This window comes from Cebus imitator, unplaced genomic scaffold (assembly GCF_001604975.1).
Source record: "Cebus imitator isolate Cc_AM_T3 unplaced genomic scaffold, Cebus_imitator-1.0 Scaffold61, whole genome shotgun sequence".
Taxonomy (NCBI): Eukaryota; Metazoa; Chordata; class Mammalia; order Primates; family Cebidae; genus Cebus; species Cebus imitator.
The window spans coordinates 6753278-6775612 of NW_016107376.1; the positions used below are offsets into that span (position 1 = coordinate 6753278).

General features: G+C 44.2%; 2 protein-coding genes across 4 annotated transcripts in view; one reads left to right on the top strand and one right to left on the bottom strand.

Moving 5' to 3' along the window:
- The window catches only part of UCMA (upper zone of growth plate and cartilage matrix associated), a 64152-nt gene that overhangs the window by 32746 nt on the left and 9071 nt on the right, over positions 1-22335 (top strand). For all 3 annotated transcript variants that reach the window (XM_037739029.1, XM_037739028.1, XM_037739030.1), the window contains exons 2-3: positions 9817-9901; positions 12972-13145. In XM_037739029.1, the coding sequence (XP_037594957.1) occupies positions 9817-9901; positions 12972-13145 (259 nt within the window). The remainder of the gene's footprint in view (positions 1-9816; positions 9902-12971; positions 13146-22335) is intronic.
- Positions 6361-22335, bottom strand: part of MCM10 (minichromosome maintenance 10 replication initiation factor) — a 39443-nt gene continuing 23468 nt past the window's right edge. The window contains exons 11-20 of the mRNA XM_017529847.2: positions 20152-20252; positions 19201-19311; positions 18996-19113; positions 16123-16351; positions 13601-13742; positions 12871-12989; positions 10283-10396; positions 9153-9298; positions 7150-7192; positions 6361-7056 (exon numbers count right to left, since the gene is read on the bottom strand). Coding sequence (XP_017385336.1) covers positions 6973-7056; positions 7150-7192; positions 9153-9298; positions 10283-10396; positions 12871-12989; positions 13601-13742; positions 16123-16351; positions 18996-19113; positions 19201-19311; positions 20152-20252 — 1207 coding nt within the window. The 3' untranslated portion in view covers positions 6361-6972. The remainder of the gene's footprint in view (positions 7057-7149; positions 7193-9152; positions 9299-10282; positions 10397-12870; positions 12990-13600; positions 13743-16122; positions 16352-18995; positions 19114-19200; positions 19312-20151; positions 20253-22335) is intronic.

Sequence of the window (22335 nt, forward strand, 5' to 3'; positions counted from 1 at the left end):
CAAACTCATATTCATGCTGTTATCTTGACCTTCATCCATGAATCTTGAATGTTCTTAATGGCATCTAGAATGGCAAATCCTTTCCAGAAAGTTTTTGATTTACTTTGCCCAAATCCATCAGAGGAATCACTATCAATGGCAGCCATAACCTTATGAAATATAATTAAATAATAAGACTTGAGGTTGAGTGTGGTGGCTCACACCTATAATCCCAGTACTTTGGGAAGCTGAGTGGGTGGATCACCTGAGGACAGGAGTTCAAGACCAGCCTGGCCAACATGGTGAAACCCTGTCTCTACTAAAAATACAAAAATTTGCCAGGCATGGTGGTGGGCATCTGTAATCCTAGCTACTCAGGAGGCTGAGGCAGGAGAATCGATTGAACCTGGGAGGAAGAGGTTGCAGTGAGCTGAGATCGTGCCACTGCACTCCAGCCTGGGCAACAAAGCAAACTCCACCTCAAAAGATAAAAATTAGACTTCAATTAGTCAAAATGACTTCTCAGTCTATGGGCTGCAGAACAGACGCTGTGTTAGCAGGCATGAAAACATTAATCTCTGTGTACATCTGAGCTCTTAGATGACCAGGTGTATGGTAAACAAGCAGTAATATTTTCAAAGGAATCTTTTTTCTGAGCAAGAGGTCTCTACAGTGGGCTTAATATATCCCATAAACCATGCTGGCAATAGATGTGCTCCCATTCAGGCTTTGTTTTCCCATTTATAGAGGACAGAGTAGATTTAGCATAAATCTTAAGGGTTCTAGGATTTGGGGAATAGTAAATGAGAACTGGCTTCAACTTACAGTCACCAGTGACCTTAGTCTCTAACAAGAGAGTCAACCTGTCCATTGAAGACAGGTATTGACTTCTTTTTAGCTATCAAAGTCCTAGATGGCATCTTCTTCCAACAGAAGGCTGTTTCATATACATTAAAAATCTGTTTAGTGGGCCAGGCGTGGTGGCTCACACCTATAATCCCAGCATTTTGGGAGGCTGAGGTGGGCGGATTGCCTGAGGTCAGGAGTTCGAGGCCAGCCTGGCCAACATGGTGAAATCCCCATCTCTATTAAAAATACAAAATATTAGCTGGGCATGGTGGTGCGCACCTGTAGTCCCAGCTACTTGGGAGGCTGAGGCAGGAGAATCGCTTGAGCCTGGGAGGCAGAGGTTGCACTGAGCTCAGATTGCGCCACTCTGCACTCCAGCCTGGTGACAGAGCAAGACTCAGTCTTAAAAAAAAAAGTTTAGCCACTGTGATCAATAATCTTTGCTAGATCTTCTGGAGAAATTGCTGCAGCTTCTATATTACACTCGCTGTTCACTTTGCACTTTGACATTATGGAGACAGCATCTTCATCCAATCTCATGAACCAACCTCTGCTAGCTTCCAGCTTTTCTTCTGCAGCTTCCTCACCTCTCTCAGCCTTCACAGAACTGAAGAGCGAGGGCCTTATTTTCCACTCGAATCACTGTAACTTTCTCCGTATCAGCAATAAGACTGTTTCACTTTCTGATCATTTTGTTCACTGGAGCAGCACTTTTAATTTCCTTCAAGAACTTTTCCTTTGCATTCACAATGTGCAAGAGGCATGGCTGTCAGCCTTGAGTGCCTTCCTGACCAAGCTTAATCATTCTCAGATTTTGATTTAAAGTGAGAGGTGCAGGACTCCTTCACGTCAACACCTAGAGGCCATTGTAGGGTTATTAATTGGACTAATTTCAATGTTCTTGTATCTCAGGGGATAGGGAGGCCTGAGGAGGGGAGAGAGATGGGGGAATGGTTGGTCGATGGAACACTCAGAGCACACACATTTATCCATTCACTTTGCCACTTATATGGGCACAGTTCCTGGCCCCCCAAAACAATTACAAGAGTAATATCAAAGATCACTGATCCCAGATCACCACTGATCACAGATCACCATAACAGAATAATAATCAAGAAGTTTGAAATACAGTGAAAATTACCCATCTGTGACAGCTGCACAATGTGAGCACATGTCAGTGGGAAATGGTGCCAGTAGGCTTGCTTGATGCAGGGTTAAAAATCGCAGTATCTGCAAAGTCCAAGGAAAGGAGGTTTTCCTATACCCAGAATACAGAAACACCTGTTTCAGTTTGCCAAAAGACATCAAACGGTCAACAGCACATGAAAAGATGTTCAATACCACCGGTCATCAGGGAAATGCAAATTAAAATCACAATGACATTCTACTACACACATATCAGAGTGGCTAAAACGAAAAATGTATTGGTGGGACGCTGGGTAAATGGAACTCTCGGACATTACTAGTGCGGAAAATGGTACAACTGCTTTGGAACATAGTTTAGCAGTTTCTTACAAAGCTAAGGTATACTTTTTTTGGAGATGAAGTTTTGCTCTTGTTGCCCAGGCTGGAGTGCAATGGCAGGATCTGGGCTCACCACAAACTCTGCCTTCCAGGTTCAAGCGATTCTCCCACCTCAGTCTCCAGAGTAGCTGGGACTACAGGCATGCAACACCAAGCCCAGCTAATTTTGTATTTTTAGTAGAGATGGGGTTTCTGCAGGGTCAGGCTGGTCTCGAACTCCCCACCTCAGTGACCCACCCACCTCAGCCTCCCAAAGTGCTGGGATTCCAGGTGTGAGCCACCGTGCCCAGCTAAAAGCTAATATATACTTAATATGTAACCCAGAAATTCCCCTCTTAGATATCTACCCAAGAGAAACAAAAACATATCCACAGAAAGATTTATACTTGAATATTTACAGCAGCTTTATTCAGGACAGCCCCAAACTGGGAATCCAACCTAAACGTTTGCCTACCAACAGGTGAATACATTCTGGGACATATCCATATAATACAATAAACCATGGATACAGGCAACGTGAATTGCAAAATATGTCCAGTGAAAGAAGCCAGCCAAAGTGTGTCCTGTATACTCCTGTATATGCAACTCTAGGAAAGACAGATCTACACTATACTGATAGATGAGCGATGGGCTGGGGGTTGGGCTGGGAAGAGGCGCAGGGCTTTTGGGATGATGGCAATGTCTTGTATCTTGCTTGTGGTGTGGCTATACAGATAGATGTATACATTTGTCTAAATGTAGCCAACCGCACACCTAAGATGTGTGCCCTTTACTGTATGAAATTTATATTTTAATACAGTTGATTTAAAAAGTATGGAAGTCTTGGTCAAGCAACGTTCCCACAGACTTGGTTCCAATTCTGTTTCAGATCTTATTTCCAAATTACTTAACCAACTTACAGGTGTGCACCACCATGCCCAGCTAATTTTTGTATGTTTAGTAGAGACGGGGTTTCACCATGTTGGCCAGGCTGGTCTCCAACTCCTGGCCTCAGGTGATCCGTCTGCCTCAGCCTCCCAAAGTGCTGGGATTACAGGCGTGAGCCACCACGCCAGGCCAGGGTTCACCCATAGTTCTTGACAGCTGCATGATTTCCAAATCTCTAGCCATGGGATGAAAGAAGTCTATTTTACACCTAATGGATTGCTACTGGGGATACACTTATACAAACAGATTTGCGCTCCAGATTTTCTAAAATGTCGTAAGACATGATTTCACCTGCTGCAAACATCAAGCTTTACTTCTGTCTTCATCAGCTTCAACCCAGAAATGCAGTCCATGCGATCTCTTCCTGTCAGCTTTGCTATCTACCAGTCCGCCTGAAGCTTTGAATGTTTATAAATTCCCTTTGGGGAAAATTCCACACCAGTTATTCAGAGGTCCCTTATTTGCTATGCTGGATGGTTGGTATCTAAAATACTTCTGCTTTCCTTTTGATGTTTGGAAAGGGAAAATTTAACAAAACCCAAGACAAAGATGGTTTTCTTTAAAAAACCGCTTATTTTCTCTAAACAGAAAAAGGCACAGTGAAAAGAAAAAACCCATTGTGAGGATTATAATATTTAGATCAAGCAGGTTCTCCTCAAAGGACATGGTTTTTGTTTGCTAGTTCAGATTACTGTGTACTTACCCTGTTTCAGTGGCCTGTGATTACATATTTAATCCCTGCATTACCAATGGCAGGTTAAGAAAAACAAAACACGTATGATGGATTCACATGAAGGCACTTCGTAAAGGTTGAAAAGGAAGGCAGGATTAGGCTGGGCACAGTGGCTCATGTCTGTAATCCCAGCACTTTGGGAGGCCGAGGCTGGTGGAACACTTGAGGCAGGAGTTAGAGACCAGCCTGGGGAACATGGTGAAACCCCTTCTCTATTAAAAATACCAAAATTAGCCAGGCGTGGTGGAGCGTGCCTGTAATCCCAGCTACTCGGGAGGCTGAAGTGGGAGGACTGCTTGAACCTGTGAGGTGAAGGTTGCAGTGAGCCAAGATTGCACCACTGCACTCCAGCCAGGGTGACAGAGCAAGACTCTGTCTCAAAAAAAGTGAAATAAAATAACAAGTTTCCCCACCCCACCCCACTGACCCCTTCTCATCCCCAAATATGCTAAGAAAGCATATGCACAGAACACATCAGAGCAAAGTCCCCCAAGATTGAGCAAAACTAAGAAATTACAATTATGTTTTACATTTATTTAAAAAGTTAAAACCCAGTTGTAAAAAGGCACCCAGATACAGCTCACTCTCAGCCTTTACAAGCATATTATAAAACTTATATAACAATATACAAGTGAACACTGACTGCAACGATACCCTCTGTTCAAATGAAAACATTATTTTGCCGGGTGTGGTGACTCATACCTGTAACCCTAGCACTTTGGGAGGCTGAGGCAGGTGGATCACAAGTTCAGGAGTTCAAGACCAGCCTGGCCAATAATGTGAAACCCTGTCTTTACTAAAAATACAAAAATCAGCCAGGCATGGTGGTAGGTGCCTATAGTCCCAGCTACTCGGGAGGCTGAGGCAGGAGAATCACTTGAACCCAGGAGGTGGAGGTTGTGGTGAGCTGAGAATGCCCCACTGCACTCCAACCTGGGCAACAGAGTGAGACTCTGTTTCAAAAACAACAACAAAAACAACCACACACAAAAAATTGTTTTTCCCTGTAAGTAAGAAAGGGATGCTCAGATAGCAACCTGGTGTTAAGTTCTGTGTCGTTGTGAACTATTTCATACACATAGCTGTTTTAAGTTAATGAGATAAATAAATCTATCCTAAATGAGCCATTAAAAAATCCCAGTTTCTTATTTATTAATAAGAACTTTTGGTTCTTATTAATAAATACTTTATTCTTTTCTCTGTTAGAATAAATTAAAAAGAAAAGCAACCTTTTATAAAGTAGAAGTATACTCCTAAAAGAACAGCTATTAGAACATAACCTTAGGAGCAACACGAGTTAGACACAGCACCTTCGACCTTAGAGCAGAGTTTTATGAAATCTAAGGCATGTCAATTTTATTTCTGGCTTTTGAAAACCAAAATCAACCATCTCCCACAACAATCCCCCAAAAGTGTTATGTCCCTAACATAATAACATCTTAGGGGAAACCTACATTACTTTTAGCTAGAGCTCAAGGTTCAATACAATAATTCTACTAATTTACTCAATTTTTAGCTGATACCAACATTCACTTAGGTCAAATGATATCTGGAAAATCAGGTTGCCCAGACCGAAAAATCTCCTGATCTCCTGAATAAAACCTTTGCTGTGGTAATTTGCACAGGGTTTGACCTTTCATTCTTTTTTTGTTTTTTGAAATGGAGGTGGGTGGATTGCTTGTGCTCAGGAGTTTGAGACCAGCCTGAGCAACATGGCAAAACTCCATCTCTATAAAAACCACAAAAATTAGCCGGGCCTGTAGTCATAGCTATTTAGGAGACAGGTGGGAGGATTGCTTGAGCCCAAGGAAGCTGAGCTGCAGTGAGCTGTGATCAAACCACTGCACTCCAGCCTAGGTGACAGTGAGACACTGTCTTAAAAAACAAATTTTAAAAAGTAAAGTGAGATTTTATGTATTTCTATCACAGAGCTCCACAATAATGAAAGAGCAGAGAGCCCTCTTTCTTTCTTTATATATAAATTGAAATGCAAAGTGGTTCAGTGACTTGATCAATTTCAAGAGCAAAACAGAGATAACGAATGGAATGAAGAAATCTGGCTTTTTTTTTTTTTATTTTTTTGAGACGGAGTTTCACTCTTGTTACCCAGGCTGGAGTGCAATGGCGCAATCTCGGCTCACCGCAACCTCCGCCTCCTGGGTTCAGGCAATTCTCCTGCCTCAGCCTCCTGAGTAGCTGGGACTACAGACACGCGCCACCATGCCCAGCTAATGTTTTGTATTTTTAGTAGAGACGGGGTTTCACCATGTTGACCAGGATGGTCTCGATCTCTTGACCTTGTGATCCACCCGCCTCGGCCTCCCAAAGTGCTGGGATTACAGGCTTGAGCCACCGCGCCCGGCCCAGAAATCTGGCTTTTAACATCCGTATATCAAATCTTATATTAAAGGCAGTGATCATAATTATCTAGATGGAAAAAAGTTTTATTTGTAGAAATCCAGTGCTAAAAAATACATTTCAAGATCACTTAGTCCAATCTTCCTGATTTTACAGGTAAGAAACTGAAGCCCAGAAGGTAAGCAACTTACCTGGGATGAGAGTTAAGCTAAATTAATTTTTTTGCCTCTGGGTGTCCCTATAAACACTAAAATTTTATTATGATAAAGGAGTGAACATTCTGTAACCAAAAGATACAGAAACACAGCTCTCTGTTTGCCTTCTAGTTTGTTGAGCAAAAACTTCTGTGAATGAAATAATACAATCATCCATAGTGAGCTTAGAAAAGACAATGATATCTTGGTTTTCCACTTAAATGTCAGTGTTAAATGTGGTGTGAACCAACCCAATGGCAGTAAGTAAGTAGGCAAAGCTTAGGGGCTTAACAAGCATTTGTTTTTGACGGTGTCAATCAAGAACCAATGGACAATACAGAGCCACTCCCTTGCTTTCCAGAGCCACAGGAGGCAAGGAAAGCTGAGGTGAAACGTCCGAAGTTAGGGTTATTTAAGGCTATTCAGAAATTTGGCATGTTCTTCTCCTCTTGGTAACAGAGTTTCCCCTCCTATCTTTGGACCATTCTTTTCCTAGAAAAATGAAAATATTTTAATGGGAGATGGTACAACATTATCAGCATGGGTCATTAAAAGGAGTCACAAATTAGTAGGCAAATGGCATACCTTTAGCATTCCGTCTCGTTCCCATTTGTAGAGGCCACAGTTACTGAAACAGAAAAACGGATTCACTCAGCAGGGTGGTGCAGGCCCACTCATGCAAAGACGATGTGCTCACTGTACTTGGGGACAGTAGCCCCCATTCCAGGAGCTGTTCAAGGTGACACTCGTACTATATGACAAATCTGAGGTTATGCTCGAATGCAACTAGATAAATCTATAATGACTTGGGAAGTGGTCTGTAGTTCCTTACAAAGCTACAGGCTTCAGAGATGGAGCTTCAAATGATAGTACCACAGGAATCCACACGCTGCAGGTAATGAACGCACCCTTGGTTTTTACAACTGATGATTGTTGGGAAGAGACTCAGATTTAGGGAGCTGGCTCTCAGGTGCAGGACAGTCTATGTTTGGCCTCTTCCTTCTCTCTCTCTCTCTCTCTCTTTTTTTTTTTTTTTGGAGCAGAAAGGTTGAGATAAGGAAAGGAATAATCTTTCTAGTCTGGATCATCCTCCTCTTCTCTTTATATCCCAAAAGCCTTTACTCACTTCCTTTTTCTTTTCTTTTTTTTTTTTTTTTGGGTTGGTGGGGGTTTGTCATGTTGCCCATGCTGGCCTCAAACTCCTGGGCACAAGTGATCTGCCTGCCTCAGCCTCCCAAAGTGCTGGGATGACAGGCGTGAGCCACTGCGCCCGGCCTCTTCACTCTCTTGTAATTCAAAGGGCTCAGGGACACTTGTTTTGTTTTCATTTTTATTTTTTTAGAGACAGGGTTCATTCTGTGGGCCAGGCTGGAATGCAGTAGTGACATCATAGCTCACTGCAGCAGCCTTGATCTTAAGAACTAATACGAGGGCCAAGCATGGTGGCTCATGCCTGTAATCCCAGCACTTTGGGTGGCTGAGCCCACTTGAGCCCAGGAGTTTGAAACCAGCCTAGACAACACAGTGAGACCCTGTCTCTACAAAAAAGTAAATTAAAAAAAAGTAGCTGGGTGTGGTAGCACACACCTGTAGTCCCAGCTACTCAGGAGGCAGAAGCTTGAGCCCAGGAGTTCAAGGCCGCAATGGGCTATGATCGTGCCACTGCACTTCAGCCTGGATGACAGAGTGAGACCCTGTCTCAAAAAAAAAGAAGGAACTGACAAGAGCGCCAGAGAAAGCGCGGTCCATTTGTGTCTTGCACTTCGAACAGATTTAAAAAAAATTTTTCTAATGTTTTCCGTAAGCTCTTGCTATAATGACATTTTTAGTCATCTGTTTTGGAGAGAAGTCAAGTATCAACATATAAATAACTACTTAAAAATTATAATCTAGATTGTGAAAAATTTGCAAGCCAGCTCCTGGTAAAGGGATGAACCGGCCCAGGTTCCTGGCTCCCTCCCCTTTTATTGGAGGAAGCACAGGAAAAAATAACAATATGGCAATAAAAAACAACAACTATTCGCAGCACTTACGTTGTTTTAGGTATTAGAAGTAATCTAGAGATGTTTGAAAGTATATGGGAGGATGTGTGCATGTTATATGCAAATACTACATCATTTTATAACAGAGACTTGAGCAGCCACAGATTTTGCTATCCTGCGGGGAGAGTGCTGTCCTGAGGCCAATCCCCCTTGGATACTGAGGAACGGCAGTTCTCACAAGCTAAAGAAATTTAAAATGATCAAGTAACTCTTGGGAGTAGAGAGAAGAAAAAAATATTATGTGCATCCTAGACCCCAGCAAACACACACATGTTCACCACCCCACCCTATCATTCTTATTTATTCAACAAACACTTCTGAGGACCTCCTGTGGGCCAGGTACTACATTAGGTGTTGGGGACAGCAGTGAAAGGGCAGGGAAGGAATTCCAGGATTTCAGATAACAACTTGAGTCCCAAAGACAGCTTGGAGCTGTGGGAAGGCACAGAATGACCATCCAACGTTCCCAGGGAACAGACTCACAGCCACCGGAAAAAGAGATGAAGATCCCCATGTGGGACAAAGAGCCCCAGGTGGTTCTCATACCTGCAGTGCTTGTTTGGGAGTCTGTCCAGGGAGATGCTTCTGTTCCCACAGGGACACTTGAAAAACCGCTTCACGCCGTCGTGCCAGTGGTATTCATGCTGCTCACTGACGCAGGTCTGCAGCAGCTTGAAGTGAGTGTAGGCGCACTGCACAGAACAACAAGAAGCCCACAGTGCTGGTGAAGAGCTGGAGGACAAACACTCAGCTGCGGTCAGGACAATCTGCTCCGTGATCACCACCTGGGCCCTTGCTAGGGGACTGGGCCACCTTCGCCTCTTGCTACAGCTACCCGTGTGACTGCCTGACTCCCTCAGACTGATACCACTGTTCCTCATGTTTGGCCCAAATTCTGGTCAGTCACAAAGTACACAATAACTTTGTTACTGTATAACATGTTCCATGATGACAATAGCAAGGGCAGAAGAGGAAAAGCACCGTAAACCCCTAAACAGCTTCAGCTGGTCTGTGCGAGAGTCATTATGGCACCTTGCTTACATACGACGCAGAGGCTTGGCATCTATATAAAAGAGGGATCAGCAGCTCTTTCATTCTCTTCTATGATCTGTAAAAAGGATGTAGGCTTATTATTACTCCCTATTTCATTAGCAGCAAAGCCAAGACAGAGAGATTAAGGATTTCACTTCTAATTGTGATCCTCAGAAAGACCAAAGAGAATCAGAAGCGGTGGGTGTGCAGCAAAGCATGTGTGGGAGAGAGCGCTGTCACTTCTGAGAATTACACTGAGCTTGATAAATAACTCGAGACTTAGGCAACCTCAAAGTGCAGAGTAGAGTGGTGAGCCCAAGGGCTTCAACCATGGTCCCAGGGCCTATCAACACTGAGCCACGTGGACACAGTGGTCCGGGGGAGGAGATGTTAGGGCCCATCTGAACTGGGGGCAGTGGTCAAATGAGAGAAGGATGCGCTAGACAAACGCTCCACTGGCAGAGCACAGCAGCCAGGTCAGGCAGGAAGCCGGGTTCTGGGCCACCTCCACCCTTAGCTTTCCAGCCTAATTAACTGACACATTACAAGACAGGGCCCCAGATCCCACATGTTCTCCACGTGCTGCCGAGTCACAACAGCACCACACGGGGCCCATGGTTACCGTAGCCCCCACCTTCACCCACCGTCTTGCATGTCACGATGCGGCATTTCACTTCTCTGATGTTTCTCATCTTTTCTTCCATTTGTTCTTTCTTCACCAGTGGCTCAAAGTAGCGCTCCTGCAGCTCAGCCTCGGCCTGGAATGACAGGGCATGTGAGAGACCTGGTGCCAAACCCAGTCTGCGCTCAGGCAGTGCAGTAAGAGTAACTCGATGATTATTCAGGTGACTCAGCTGAGAACAGAACAGAACTGAAGGACAGGCTAAATGTGCCAGGGCCCTGGACAGTCCCTCAACAATCTGCAAAGCAAAAGATGATGCGTAGAAATGAACTCTTAATATGCAAAAACAAAGGGACACAAGAGCATTTGGTGATGCTTTTAAATTTTATTTTTGAAATGGAGTCTCACTGTCACCTAGGCTAGAGTGCAGTGGTGCAATCTTGGCTCACTGCAACCTCCATCTCCCGGGTTCAAGAGATTCTCCTGCCTTAGCCTCCCAAGTAGCTGGGACTACAGGTGCTTGCCACCATGCCCAACTAAAGTTTTGGACCTTCAGCTGCTATGGGGTTTTACCCTGCTGGCCAGGCTGGTCTCAAACTGCTGACCTCAGGTGATCTGCCTGCCTTGGCCTCCCAAAGTGCTAGGATTATAGGTGTGAGCCACTGGGCCTGGCCCATTTGGTAATTTTTAAAACATCAAATACAAATAAGCACTCCTAACATGACAGCACCATTATGTCAAGTGTGTGTCTGAGGGCAGTTATTTCTACTGTTCTAATATAGACTCCATAACAAGGTACTCCGGGCCCCCGCTGGCGAGTGTCCTTGGTACAGGGAACATCAGGGAACAGCCCCAAGGGCAGAGATGCTTGTGGCACAATGTGCGTGCAGCGACGGGGTTAGCGCTGCTCCACAGGCAGGAGGGCCCAGGGCCTCGGGAGCCACAGAAGCGACGAGCTCAGCTCTGCAGCCTGCAGAGTCAGTGCTGGCATCTCTCCTGAGTTTCAAGTTCAGTGAAAAGATACGACGTAGAGCTGTTTTGTTATTTGTTAATCAAAGGAAGAGCAGATCATTTGGAGTAGTGATACAGAATGGTGATGTTTTTAAATTGGTGGGAGCACTTTGTGTTATCATAATGATTGCTACCTCGGCGGCTGGCAGGGACCAGGGGTGCTGAACTCTCTGCAATGCATGGGACAGTCACCGACAAAACTAAGGACTGCTTCTCATCCTGCCTGGCTTGTGTGTGTCCTGCCTGGCTTGTGTGTGCTCTGAGACAAATGTGTGGGTGGGGAACCTGATTAAAACCCTAGAACCTAACTGCTTTCCACACAACCCAACAATATTTGTGCATGGTTTTAACACATGTTGACAATTCCAAGAGTAAAACTAGACTCCTGTGTATACTGAGGGACAAGGGTACTTTGGTTTCTCAGGATTATTTACTTCACACACACACACACACACTCCAACCTGGGCAACATAGATAAACCAGACCTTGTCTCAAAAAAACAACCCTCCCTCTGAAAAGTACATTATCTATTCCTAGCTACTCAGGAGGCTGAGGTATGAGAATCGCTTGAGCCCAGGATTCAAGACCAGTTAGGGGAACATATGGAGACCCTGTCTGGACACTCCTCCCACCCCTGATGAAAACCCCCACATTATCAAAGAAACATTTCTGAGTCTCCATTTCTGGCTCATTTATACTGATAAATCCAAGCCTCTCACGACTTTATTTCCCCTAAGCTAGTTCTGCCTATGCATTTAAAAATCCATAATGCAATCTATACCTTTATCATAAATATTTTCATTTTTTCCTTCTTTGCATTAGGATATTAATTTTTCAAAATGACTAGTATAGGTAATTCATATTTATGAATTTTATTTCAAGATAAGAAAGCAATACAAATACCTGTTACTAAAAAGAGGCCTTGGGCATGAGTTAAGCCCTGCTTTAGAGCATTTGAAATGCCGATATAAAAATACTGGAATGGGAAGACTCTCTTCGCATATTGCAAGGCAGAAAACAGCAACAGTGTGGAACCATTTAAACATCACTTCAAAGCCATAAGCAAGTGCAAACATTTTTATAATACTGATATCTATTTAAGTCATGTTAAGTCAAATGATATTCTTCAGTAAAGGGACAAAGCCAAGGCTAAAATCTATTCGAAATTATCCTGTTCTTCAAAGCAAACTCAAACAAACTGACACATACCTACTTCTAGATTTATGTAAAAAGCAGATTCTTGGCTGTGCGTGGTAGCTCATGCCTATAATCCCAGGACTTTGGGAGGCCAAGGCGGGAGGATCACTTGAGGTCAGGGGTTAGAGACCAGCTTGGCCAACATGGGGAAACTCTGCCTCTACTAAAAATATAAACATTTGCTTGGTATGGTGGTAGATGCCTGTAATCCTAGCTACTGGGGAGGCTGGGGCAGGAGAATGGCTTGAACCTGGGAGGTGGAAGTTGCAGTGAGCCGAGACTGCACCACTGTACTCCAGCCTGGGCCACAGACTGAGACTCTGTCTCAAAACAAAACAACAGATTCTTGGTCCTACAGCTGGCACCTTGGCTTTGAAGGACATTGACCTTTTGGGATCTTACCTGTTTCAGGATGCCTGTGTGTTTTGATTTTGCTTTTAGGATTTTCTGAAATTCCTCAGATTCCAGGTAGGCAAGTTGTTCTCTCCTTTTTTTCCTGGCAGGTTCTAATTCAACCTCAGCTAGAGTGGAAGGAACAAGCATCAGCAGCGACCAAGAAACTGCAGAAAGCCAGCGTGCCTCATCGACTCCACGCCCTTCCACTCCCCCTTCCTCTCCTACCAGCCCTTCAAACGCGACCCACCCCAGCTGGCCCCAGCAGAGGAGACGTCTCAGAGGTGAGCCAAGAAGCTGAGCTTAGAATGTGGCTGGTGGCAGATTTGGCCACTAAATTAGAATCTCTTTTTCACCTTCAAATAGGCAGCTGACTATCATAATAGATAATAGCAATGTTAAATATGTTGACAATGATGTTAACATGATATTGCCTACTTCAGAGTTTTAAAAATACAGGGCAATTTAAAACAAAGGAATTTGAGTTCTGTCAAAGCAAATCTTTACGCTAACATATGTACAAGATCCTATTCCCAAGTATTCGAATTATGTCTAATTTCATTCCAATTTAACGTGATTATAAAAAAAATCAGTTCTACCCATAGAAATTTTATTTAGGTATTCTTTATAGGAGGAAATTGAAGTAACTACTTGATATCTGGGTGCTGGTTTGGGTTTAGGACGTATTTCCCTTAGAAACAGTTTCTCTTTTCCACTGTTAACTGTGAAACTGCAGTACCTGGAGAAAACATGATGTTCTTTTCTACACGTTCCTTCACCTCCATGACGGCCTGAGGGTCCTTTTGCTTCTTCTTAATGCCATTTGGGTTTGTTTTTGTAAGAATCTGGCCTTTTGCCCTTAATTTGGAGATAGCAGCTAACTAGAAAAGAAGAGAAGAGAGGGCGGTTAAGATCTGAAAGATGACAGAGGCATTTAAGACCTGGACCCCTTTTTTGTTATTAACCAGTGAATTCTGGCTGTCCTCCAACAGAAATTATCAAAACATATCTTAATGTTACTTGGTATTATTAACACAATTACTGGAATGTAATAGCATGGGAGACAGGTCTACACGCTGATGAGTAAGTCTCAGTTTATTTAAATATAACAAGTGTCACATCAGCGAGACTGCAGGCTTCCAGATCCGTGAAGGAGCCACATCACCATTTTGTAAGTTTTAGAATCAGACAGAATTAGGATAGAATTCCATCCAGCTCTGCCATGGACTAGCTCGTAACCCGAGGCAAGTTATGTAATTTCTCATTTATAAAATGGAAATGGGGCTGGGCACGGTGGCTCATTGCAAACCCAGCACTTTGGAAGACTGAGGCAGACAGGCTGCTTGAGCTCAGGAGTTCAAGACCAGCCTGAGAAAAAAACATAGTGAGACTTCATCACTACAAAAAATACAAAAATTAGCTGGGTATGACAGTGCATGCCTGCAGTACCAGCTACAGGGGGCTGAGCTGGGAGGATCACCAGAGCCCAGGGAGGTGGAGGCTTCAGTGAGCTGTGACTGTACCACCGCCCACCAGCCTGGGAGACAGAGTGAGACCCTGTCTCAAAACAAAACAAAAGAAGGAAATGATGATATAGCATTGACCTATCTTTCAAGGTCATGGTGGTATGGATGAAATAAGATGTCTGCAAAGTATGAATCTGTACATAGTAAATACATTTCTGGCCGAGTGTAGTGACTCATTCCTGTAATCCCAGAACTTTGGAGGCCGAGGCAGGTGGATCACTTGAGGTCAGGAGTTTGAGACCAGTCTGGCTAACACAGTGAAACCCTGTCTCTACTAAAAATACAAAAATTAGTCAGGCATGGTGGCAGGCACCTATATTCCCAGCTACTTGGGAGGCTGAGGCAGGAGAACTGATTGAACCTAGGAGGCGGAGGCTGCAGTGAGACGAGATTGCACCACTGCACTCTAGCCTGGGTGACAGAGCGAGACTCTGTCTCACAAAGCAAGCAAACAAACATAGTAAATGCACAGCACGCATATCACAGGTGTGGAGTAATATGGACATGCGTCATGGTTGTTATTATAGGCATTACTATGTGTAATACTATAAGTCAGTAAGGTTGTGGCATACAGCTAGCCTCTGCACTTCATTTGGCTGTAGCTGCTAACTAGAAGAAAGAGAGCTCGGTGAGGGGACTCAGGAAGCAGGCAGCTGGGGCTCTTAGTGTCCCCTACTTCAGCCAAAGCAACTCAGCTTTCTCCTGTCATGTGACTAGACTTCTGTGTAAAATTTCTTTTAAAGAGGGATTCTTGGTTAGGCATAGTGGATCATGCCTGTGGTCCCAGCACTTTGGGATGCTGAGGTGGCATTGCCTGAGTCTAGGAGTGCAAGACCAGCCTGAGAAACAAAGGGAGACCCCTCATCTCTACAAAAATACAAAAATTAACCAAGGCGTGGTGGCACGTGCCTGCAGTCCCAGCTACTACTTGGGAGGCTGAGGCAGGGGGATCCATCGATCCTGGGAGGTTGAGGGGGCAGTGAACCAGGACTGCACCACTGCACTCTAGCCTGGGTGACAGGGGGAGACCCTGTCAATAAATAAATAAATAAATAAATAAATGGCCGGGAGCAGTAGCTCACCCCTGTAATCCTAGCACTTTGGGAGGCTGAGGTGGACATATCACTTGAGGTCAGCAGTTCGAGATCAGCCTGGCCAACATGGTGAAAACCCGTCTCTACTAAAAATATAAAAATTAGCTGGGAGTGGTGGTGGGTGCCTGTAATCCCAGCTACTCAGGAGGCAGAGGCAGGAGAATCACTTGAACCCGTGAGGCAGAGGGTGCAGTGAGCCGAGATTGTGACACTGCACTCTAGCCTGGGCGATAGAGTGAGAGAAAGAGAGAGAGAGAAAGAGAGAGAGAGAGAGAAAGAGAGGAAGGCAGGAAGGAAGGAAGGAAAGAAGGAAAGAGGGAGGGAGGGAGGGATTCCTTAAATTACCCTTTTACATTAGTCTCACCTCAACAATTCCAACAATTGTTTTCCTACAGTCAGTGTCTCTGGTTATAAACACTGTCTTCCTCTAGGGTACATCCTGTAGCCTGGCAAGAAATAGTGTGGAGATAACAGCTCTAACTTTCTTGGATTAAATTCATTTTATGTTGACACTACCATCTTTTCAAATTACACTGACTCTAATGAGCACGATCAATATACAGCTGTTAGGATCTGTCTTTCCTCCAGCTCTGTCCTACAGAATGCAAACTCAGGTGTTAAAAAGAAGAGATGCCAGTTACCTTTTTGGCTTCTGCTAAAGCACTTAGTTTTGGTCTTGGTGGTGGTGACTCATCATAAAAGAGAACATCATCTCCTTCCAAGACGCCTCGCCCCAGCTTGGGTGTCATTGTGGCCGGGGCTCCCTCCAGCCTGGGAAACTCAGATCGTGTCCCTGGAGACTGAGCAGGAGGCTGTCTTGATGAGGATGGCACAGCGGAGCTCCCGACTTCACTTGAGCTTTGCAGAAATCTTTAAAGAACATACGGTTAAAATATGCAAACAGGGTTTATAAAAACTCTAGAACTCAACATGAACTAGGAGGTAGCAGGCAGGCCACCAGCTGGGAGCTAGTTGTTAGCAAAATAGTTTCCCCGCCTTGGCTGGTAATTCAAATTTGCACAGAATAAGAACAATACTAGCTTCACTAACTCCTGAATTAATTGTGTTTTCTTTAAATAAGCTGTCATTGCCCTAACATTTTAGAGCTGATGACTGTTTTTATCCATCAGCTGTGCAGTGGATGTCATCCGCAGCACACCCATATTCCCATCCCTACTGTCAGCTCGAGGGCCTGTAGGAGGTCATTGCATCTCCCTACATTTTAGTTTATGCTCCTGCAAAGGGACAGTACATGTGGGACATTTGGAAGTCATTAACAGAAAAGCACTACAACTTGCAGCGATTATTTTACATCCTTTTAAAATTTTTTTTTGAGACAGAGTCTTATTCTGTTGCCCAGGCTGGAGTGCAGTGGCACGATCTTGGCTCACTGCAACGTCCGCCTCCTGGGTGCAAGTGATTCTCATGCCTCAGCCTCCCAGGTGTTGGGATTACAGCACTTACTGGCAACAAATGGTTTTAAGAGCTATTTTACTTTTTTTTTGGAGACAGGGTCTTGCTCTGTCGCTCATGCTGGAGTGCACTGGCACAACTGCAGCTTGCTGCAGCCTCCACCTCCCAGGCTCAGACAATCCTCCGACCTCAGCCTCCCAAGTAGCTGGGACCAAAGATGTGCGCCACCATGCCTGGCTAATTTTTTTATTTTTTGTATAGACAGGATTTCTCCATGTTTCCCAGGCTGGTCTCGAACTCCTGGGCTGAAGGGATCTGCCTGCCTTGGCCTCCCAAACTGCTAGGATACAGATGTGAGCCACAGAGCCAGCCTTGAGAGTTACTTAAAAACAACAACAAACCTCAGAAACCATCTAATCCAAACCTCTTATTTGATCCATGAAGAAACTGAGGCCCAGGACCACACTGCTCACAAGGGCCAGGCTGGGGATGAGGGCCAGGCCATACCAGAAAAGTACGCTTTCCCATCCCACATACCTACTCTTGCAAGGTCTAGGCCGAGTTTGCAAACTATCTATCAAATCCTGCACAAAGTGAAGGCTTCTTTGGCCAACGAAATTCTGAAAATTTTCAAATTGCAATGACTTCAAACTGATGGGCACTCTCTATTTCCCACGAGGCTCACAACTCCATACATATTTCTATGTCCACGTATACAATTTATGTCACCTGTAGGCACTCAATGAATACCTCTGTAGATATCCTACCAGCACCTCAAACTAATCTGCCTGAGATCAAACCCATTTTCTTACTTTCCCAAAGACTTTCCTCTTATTATTATTATTATTATTATTATTTTTGAGACAGAGTCTTGCACTGCTGCTTAAGCTGGAGTGCAGTGGCGCGATCTCAGCTCACTGCCACCTCCGCCTCCCAGTTTTAAGCGATTCTCCCACCTCAGCCTCCCAAGCAGCTGGGATTACAGGCACCTGCCATTATGCCCAGCTAACTCTTGTATTTTTAGTAGAGACGTGGCTTCACCTTGTTGGTCAGGCTGGTCTCGAACTCCTGACCTTGTGATCCACCTGCCTCAGCCTCCCCAAGTCCTGGAATTAAAGGCATGAACCACCTCGCCCAGCCCCTCTTATCTTATAATCGACCACCTTTCATGGATGCAGTGGCCTTTTAGCAGCCCAGATTTGGGATGGCAAATGGTTTGGCTCTGGAGCAGATTACCTGTGAGCCCAAAACTCAGCCCTACCACAAACTAGCTCTCTGACCTCCAGGCACACAGTTAGTAAAACAAGGCTGAGAAGCTTTCCAGAGGCTCAGATGCCGTGTTTATGGAGTGCACATAAAGTGCCTGTGAATCGCAGCTCCATCATTATTCAATGACCTGAGTCCAGGAGTCACTCATTTGTCCACCTCCCATATGCATTTCCACTTGATTTTTTTTTTTAATTATTGGCTGAAGCCAAGTAACACGTTTCCACTTTTGCTTCTAAAGTGACTCTCCATTTTTACCATTTATCCAAAGAACTGTACTCTACTCATTGGCTCTGCCTGTCATAAAAAAACTGAATTGTGGCAAAACCCAGTCTCTACGGAAAAATACAAAAATTAGCCAGCATAGTGGTGTAAGCCTGTAGTCCCAAATACTTGGGAGGCCAAGGCAGGAGGATCATGTGAGCCTGGGACATGGAGGTTGTAGTGGGCCGAGACTGTGCCATTGCACTTCAGCTTGAGTGACAGATCTCAAAAAAAAAAAAAAAAAAAAAAAAAAAAAAAAAAAAAAAAAAAAAAAAAAAGAAAAAAATGACAGTCAGCAGGGGAACCTGTGCTCTCCCCCTTCACATCTCACCCCTTTCCCTTTTCCATGGTAATAACTAACCTGTACCATTTGGTGTTGGGAGTCACTAGTGTAAGAAATATACAGACAGCCTTAAATGCTATTCAGGTTATGGGAAACCTATTTTAAACTTTCAGAGTTAAAACGCAGCCAACCGAAACCTGAAGTCACATTCTGGAACCTGATGAAGGCGTTCTGAGGATGCCTGAGCTGGATGACCTAAGCGGGGAATATTAAGTCTGCTCCTCTTACCGCTTCTGTATTTCCTCTGATTTCCTTCTCCTCATCTCCAACATATGCTGCTTCTGTTGCTTCAAGAGTGCTGAGGCTGAGATGGACTGGATGGCAGGTTTTGAGCTCCCCAACATCCCTGAAACAGAAGCCCACAGACTGAGGGGGTGCCCTGGGTGGCTGAAGGAACACAGGGACACACGTGTGGCTGTGCAGCTCACAGTACCTGAAGCTGTGGCTTTGGCTAAATGTTGTTTTAGGTTCCTGGCTCCACACGTCGGCAGGTCCATCAGTTCCTTGAACTCCTCAGAGCAAGACAGGCTCTTCCGGGGTATTCCTGTGCCATGTCAACACCGGCTTTAGAGGATTCATGTTCAGATAGTTTGAGGTCATATGACATACCACTTTCTAAACTCTGTACCCGTAATTTTAGTCGTATGTAAATGAAGTAGACGGAATACCAACGGGAAAAAAAGGAATCCTTAACATCTAACATTCGACTTGGACTGCAGGGTATCCTGAGTATACTTTATTTCTAGTAATGATTAGAATACTAAGTAAGCCCTTAAATCTGGGGGTCATTCCATACCCTGTTTCTGGAATATGTACTACAGATAAGGGTCCCTAACCACTGTTTACAACCATAAGCCCAGGGTGGGGGCTGCATTCTCTGACCAAGGCTTGTTTTTATTTTTATTTTTGTTTTGTTTTTATGACCAAGGCCTATTTTAACAAAAGATAACAGATAAGAAGTGTGGCCAGGAAGGTAATACTACTGATTCTAATGCTGGATGTTAAGAGTTGACCCAGATACACCAAGAAATTGTAAAAAGCATACTAAGGTAAGACACAGCTACGACCAATATGCTGGTTTTTTTTCTTAAGGTCCTGTAAACCAGGCTTGATTCCTCCAGGTCGGACCATACCACTCATTAAGTACAGGTGATGAGTGGATTCTTATTACTTAAGAGTACGAGCTGTATCCACGTTCAACCCTAAAGACTGCACATTTATTTATTTATTTTTGTGTATGAATAAGTTCTTTAGTGGTGATTTCTGAGATTTGGGTGCACCCATCACTGGTGCAGTGTACACTGCGTCCAGTGTGAACTCTTTTATCCCTAAGACTGCATAATTAAACTGGAGAAAGAAATTTCGTATGGAGGAACAAAGTTACCGAGTTTTTGTTGTGTTTCCTGGATGATCAAGTTTGTGCCCTTAACAACCAGATTACTCAGAGTGGTTTGAATCTTCTTCTTTGGAGCCACAGCTGCTGCACTGAAATGACAAGTCGCCCCCAAAAGGAGAATCACTAAGTCCCAATGCTCTGATGAGGTAAAGAAGGCACAGAGACCATCATGAACCACCACGCCCAGCCCCTCTTATCTTATAATTGACCTCCTTTGATGGGTGCAGTGGCCTTTAAACACCATCAAAGTTTCTCAAAACACTATCTAAGCAGGCTTTCTTAATGCCGCAGCCCTAAGGCGTACTGGTTTATGCACTGTGTCACACAGAAAAGCCGGAGGCAGTCTACAAATCTGCTTGAGGCCATTCTGGAAGGAAACTGGGCAAAAGAAATAAAAATATATGCCAATGCTTTGAACTAGCAGTCTAGATGTTTATCTTAAAATAATTAAGGATTATGCAAAAATTTAGGATAGTTAATGGCAGCTTTCTTTATAATGTCATACATTGAAAAAACCATTAATGTTCATCTATACAGAACTGTTTAAATGAATTATGGCAGAGTATGTAAAAGAACACTATGTAGCCACTAAAAATAAGTAAGACAAGAAAAACAATTATTTTACACTGGTAAAAAGGTGGTTACAAAGAACAGGCATACTATGATCTCATTTTATATTACTAAAAATTTATACTTATGTAAAAACAAAACACGACACCTAGGAGTATATATACCAAGTAACTAACAGTTTGGGGTGTTCCTTTTTTTTGAGATAAGGTCTCACTGTGTTGTCCAACCTGGAGTGCAGTAGAGCAATCGTGACTCACCGCAGCCTCCACTTCCCCAGGCACAAGCAATTCTCCCATCTCAGCCTCCCAAGTAGCTGGGACTACAGGCATGTGCCTCCATGCCCAGCTAATTTTTTTGTATTTTGTAGGTGTCTTGCCATGTTGCTCAGGTTGGTCTCAAATTTCTGGGCTTAAGCGATCCTCCTGCCTTGGCCTCCCAAAGTGCTGGGATTACAGGTGTGAGCCGCGGTGCCTGGCCCGGAACAAACAGTTTCTCAGGTGGTAGGATTAGCGTTGCTTTTTATTTTCTCCTTTGGTTGAATTATACGTTCTTTTAAAAGCCTAATGTACGTGTATTGCTTTTAGCAGATTGGAAAAATTCAGAAATCGTTTTAAATCTCAAAAACATGCTCATTGTTAAAAAAAAGATATGGGAAGTGAATCGTCTTGCCCCATTTCTGTTGGATTGGGAAGACAAACCTGTTTTGTTCTTGGACCAACTGTAGCTGCCTGATGCCAAGTCCTTAGATGTGCTGTCTATAATGTGGTGAAGCGGTCACTGATGACAACAAGCTTGCCCAACCTGCAGCCCTTGGGTCACACGCAGCCCACGGTGGTGGCTGTGAATGTGGCCCAACACAAATTCATAAACTTTTCTTCAAACATTAAGAGAGTTTTCTTTTCTCTCTCTTTTTTTTTTTAGCTCATCAGATATCATTAGTGTATTTTATGTATGGCCCAAGACAATTCTTCCAGTGGAGCCCAGGGGAGCCAAAATATTGCACACCCTTGGATTACAATGTCAGGGACTCTATTGACTCTGAGATCCCCAGGCAAGGGGCCATGGAGGCCTACCCAGCACCGCCCCACTCCCTACGTGAGGCTTTACAGTATATTCGCTCACTGAATGAAATGTGGGTTCCATGAGGTCCGGAGCCTCACCCTCCTGCAATAGATAGTTGTAAGAGAAATAATCAGAAGGGCGTTAACAATGTGATTAACACATTTTTAAAAGCCCTGACAAAGTTGCACTATTCACATTAGAAGTCAAAGAGGGCCCGGGCGTGGTGGCTCACGCCTGTAATCCTAGTACTTTGGGAGGCCGAGGAAGGTGGATCACTTCAGGTCAGGAGTTTGAGACCAGTCTGGCCAACACGATGAAACCTTGTCTGTACTAAAAATGCAAAAACTAGTTGGGTGTGGTGGCACACACCTATAGTCCAGCTACTCAGGAGGCTGAGGCAGAAGAATCACCTGAACCCAGGAGGTGGAGGTTGCAGTGAGCTGAGACTGCGCCACTGCACTCCAGCCTGGGCGACAGAGTGAGACTCCATCTCAAAAAACCCCCCAAAACCAAAAGAAGTCGAAGAGAAAGAGTGGGCTC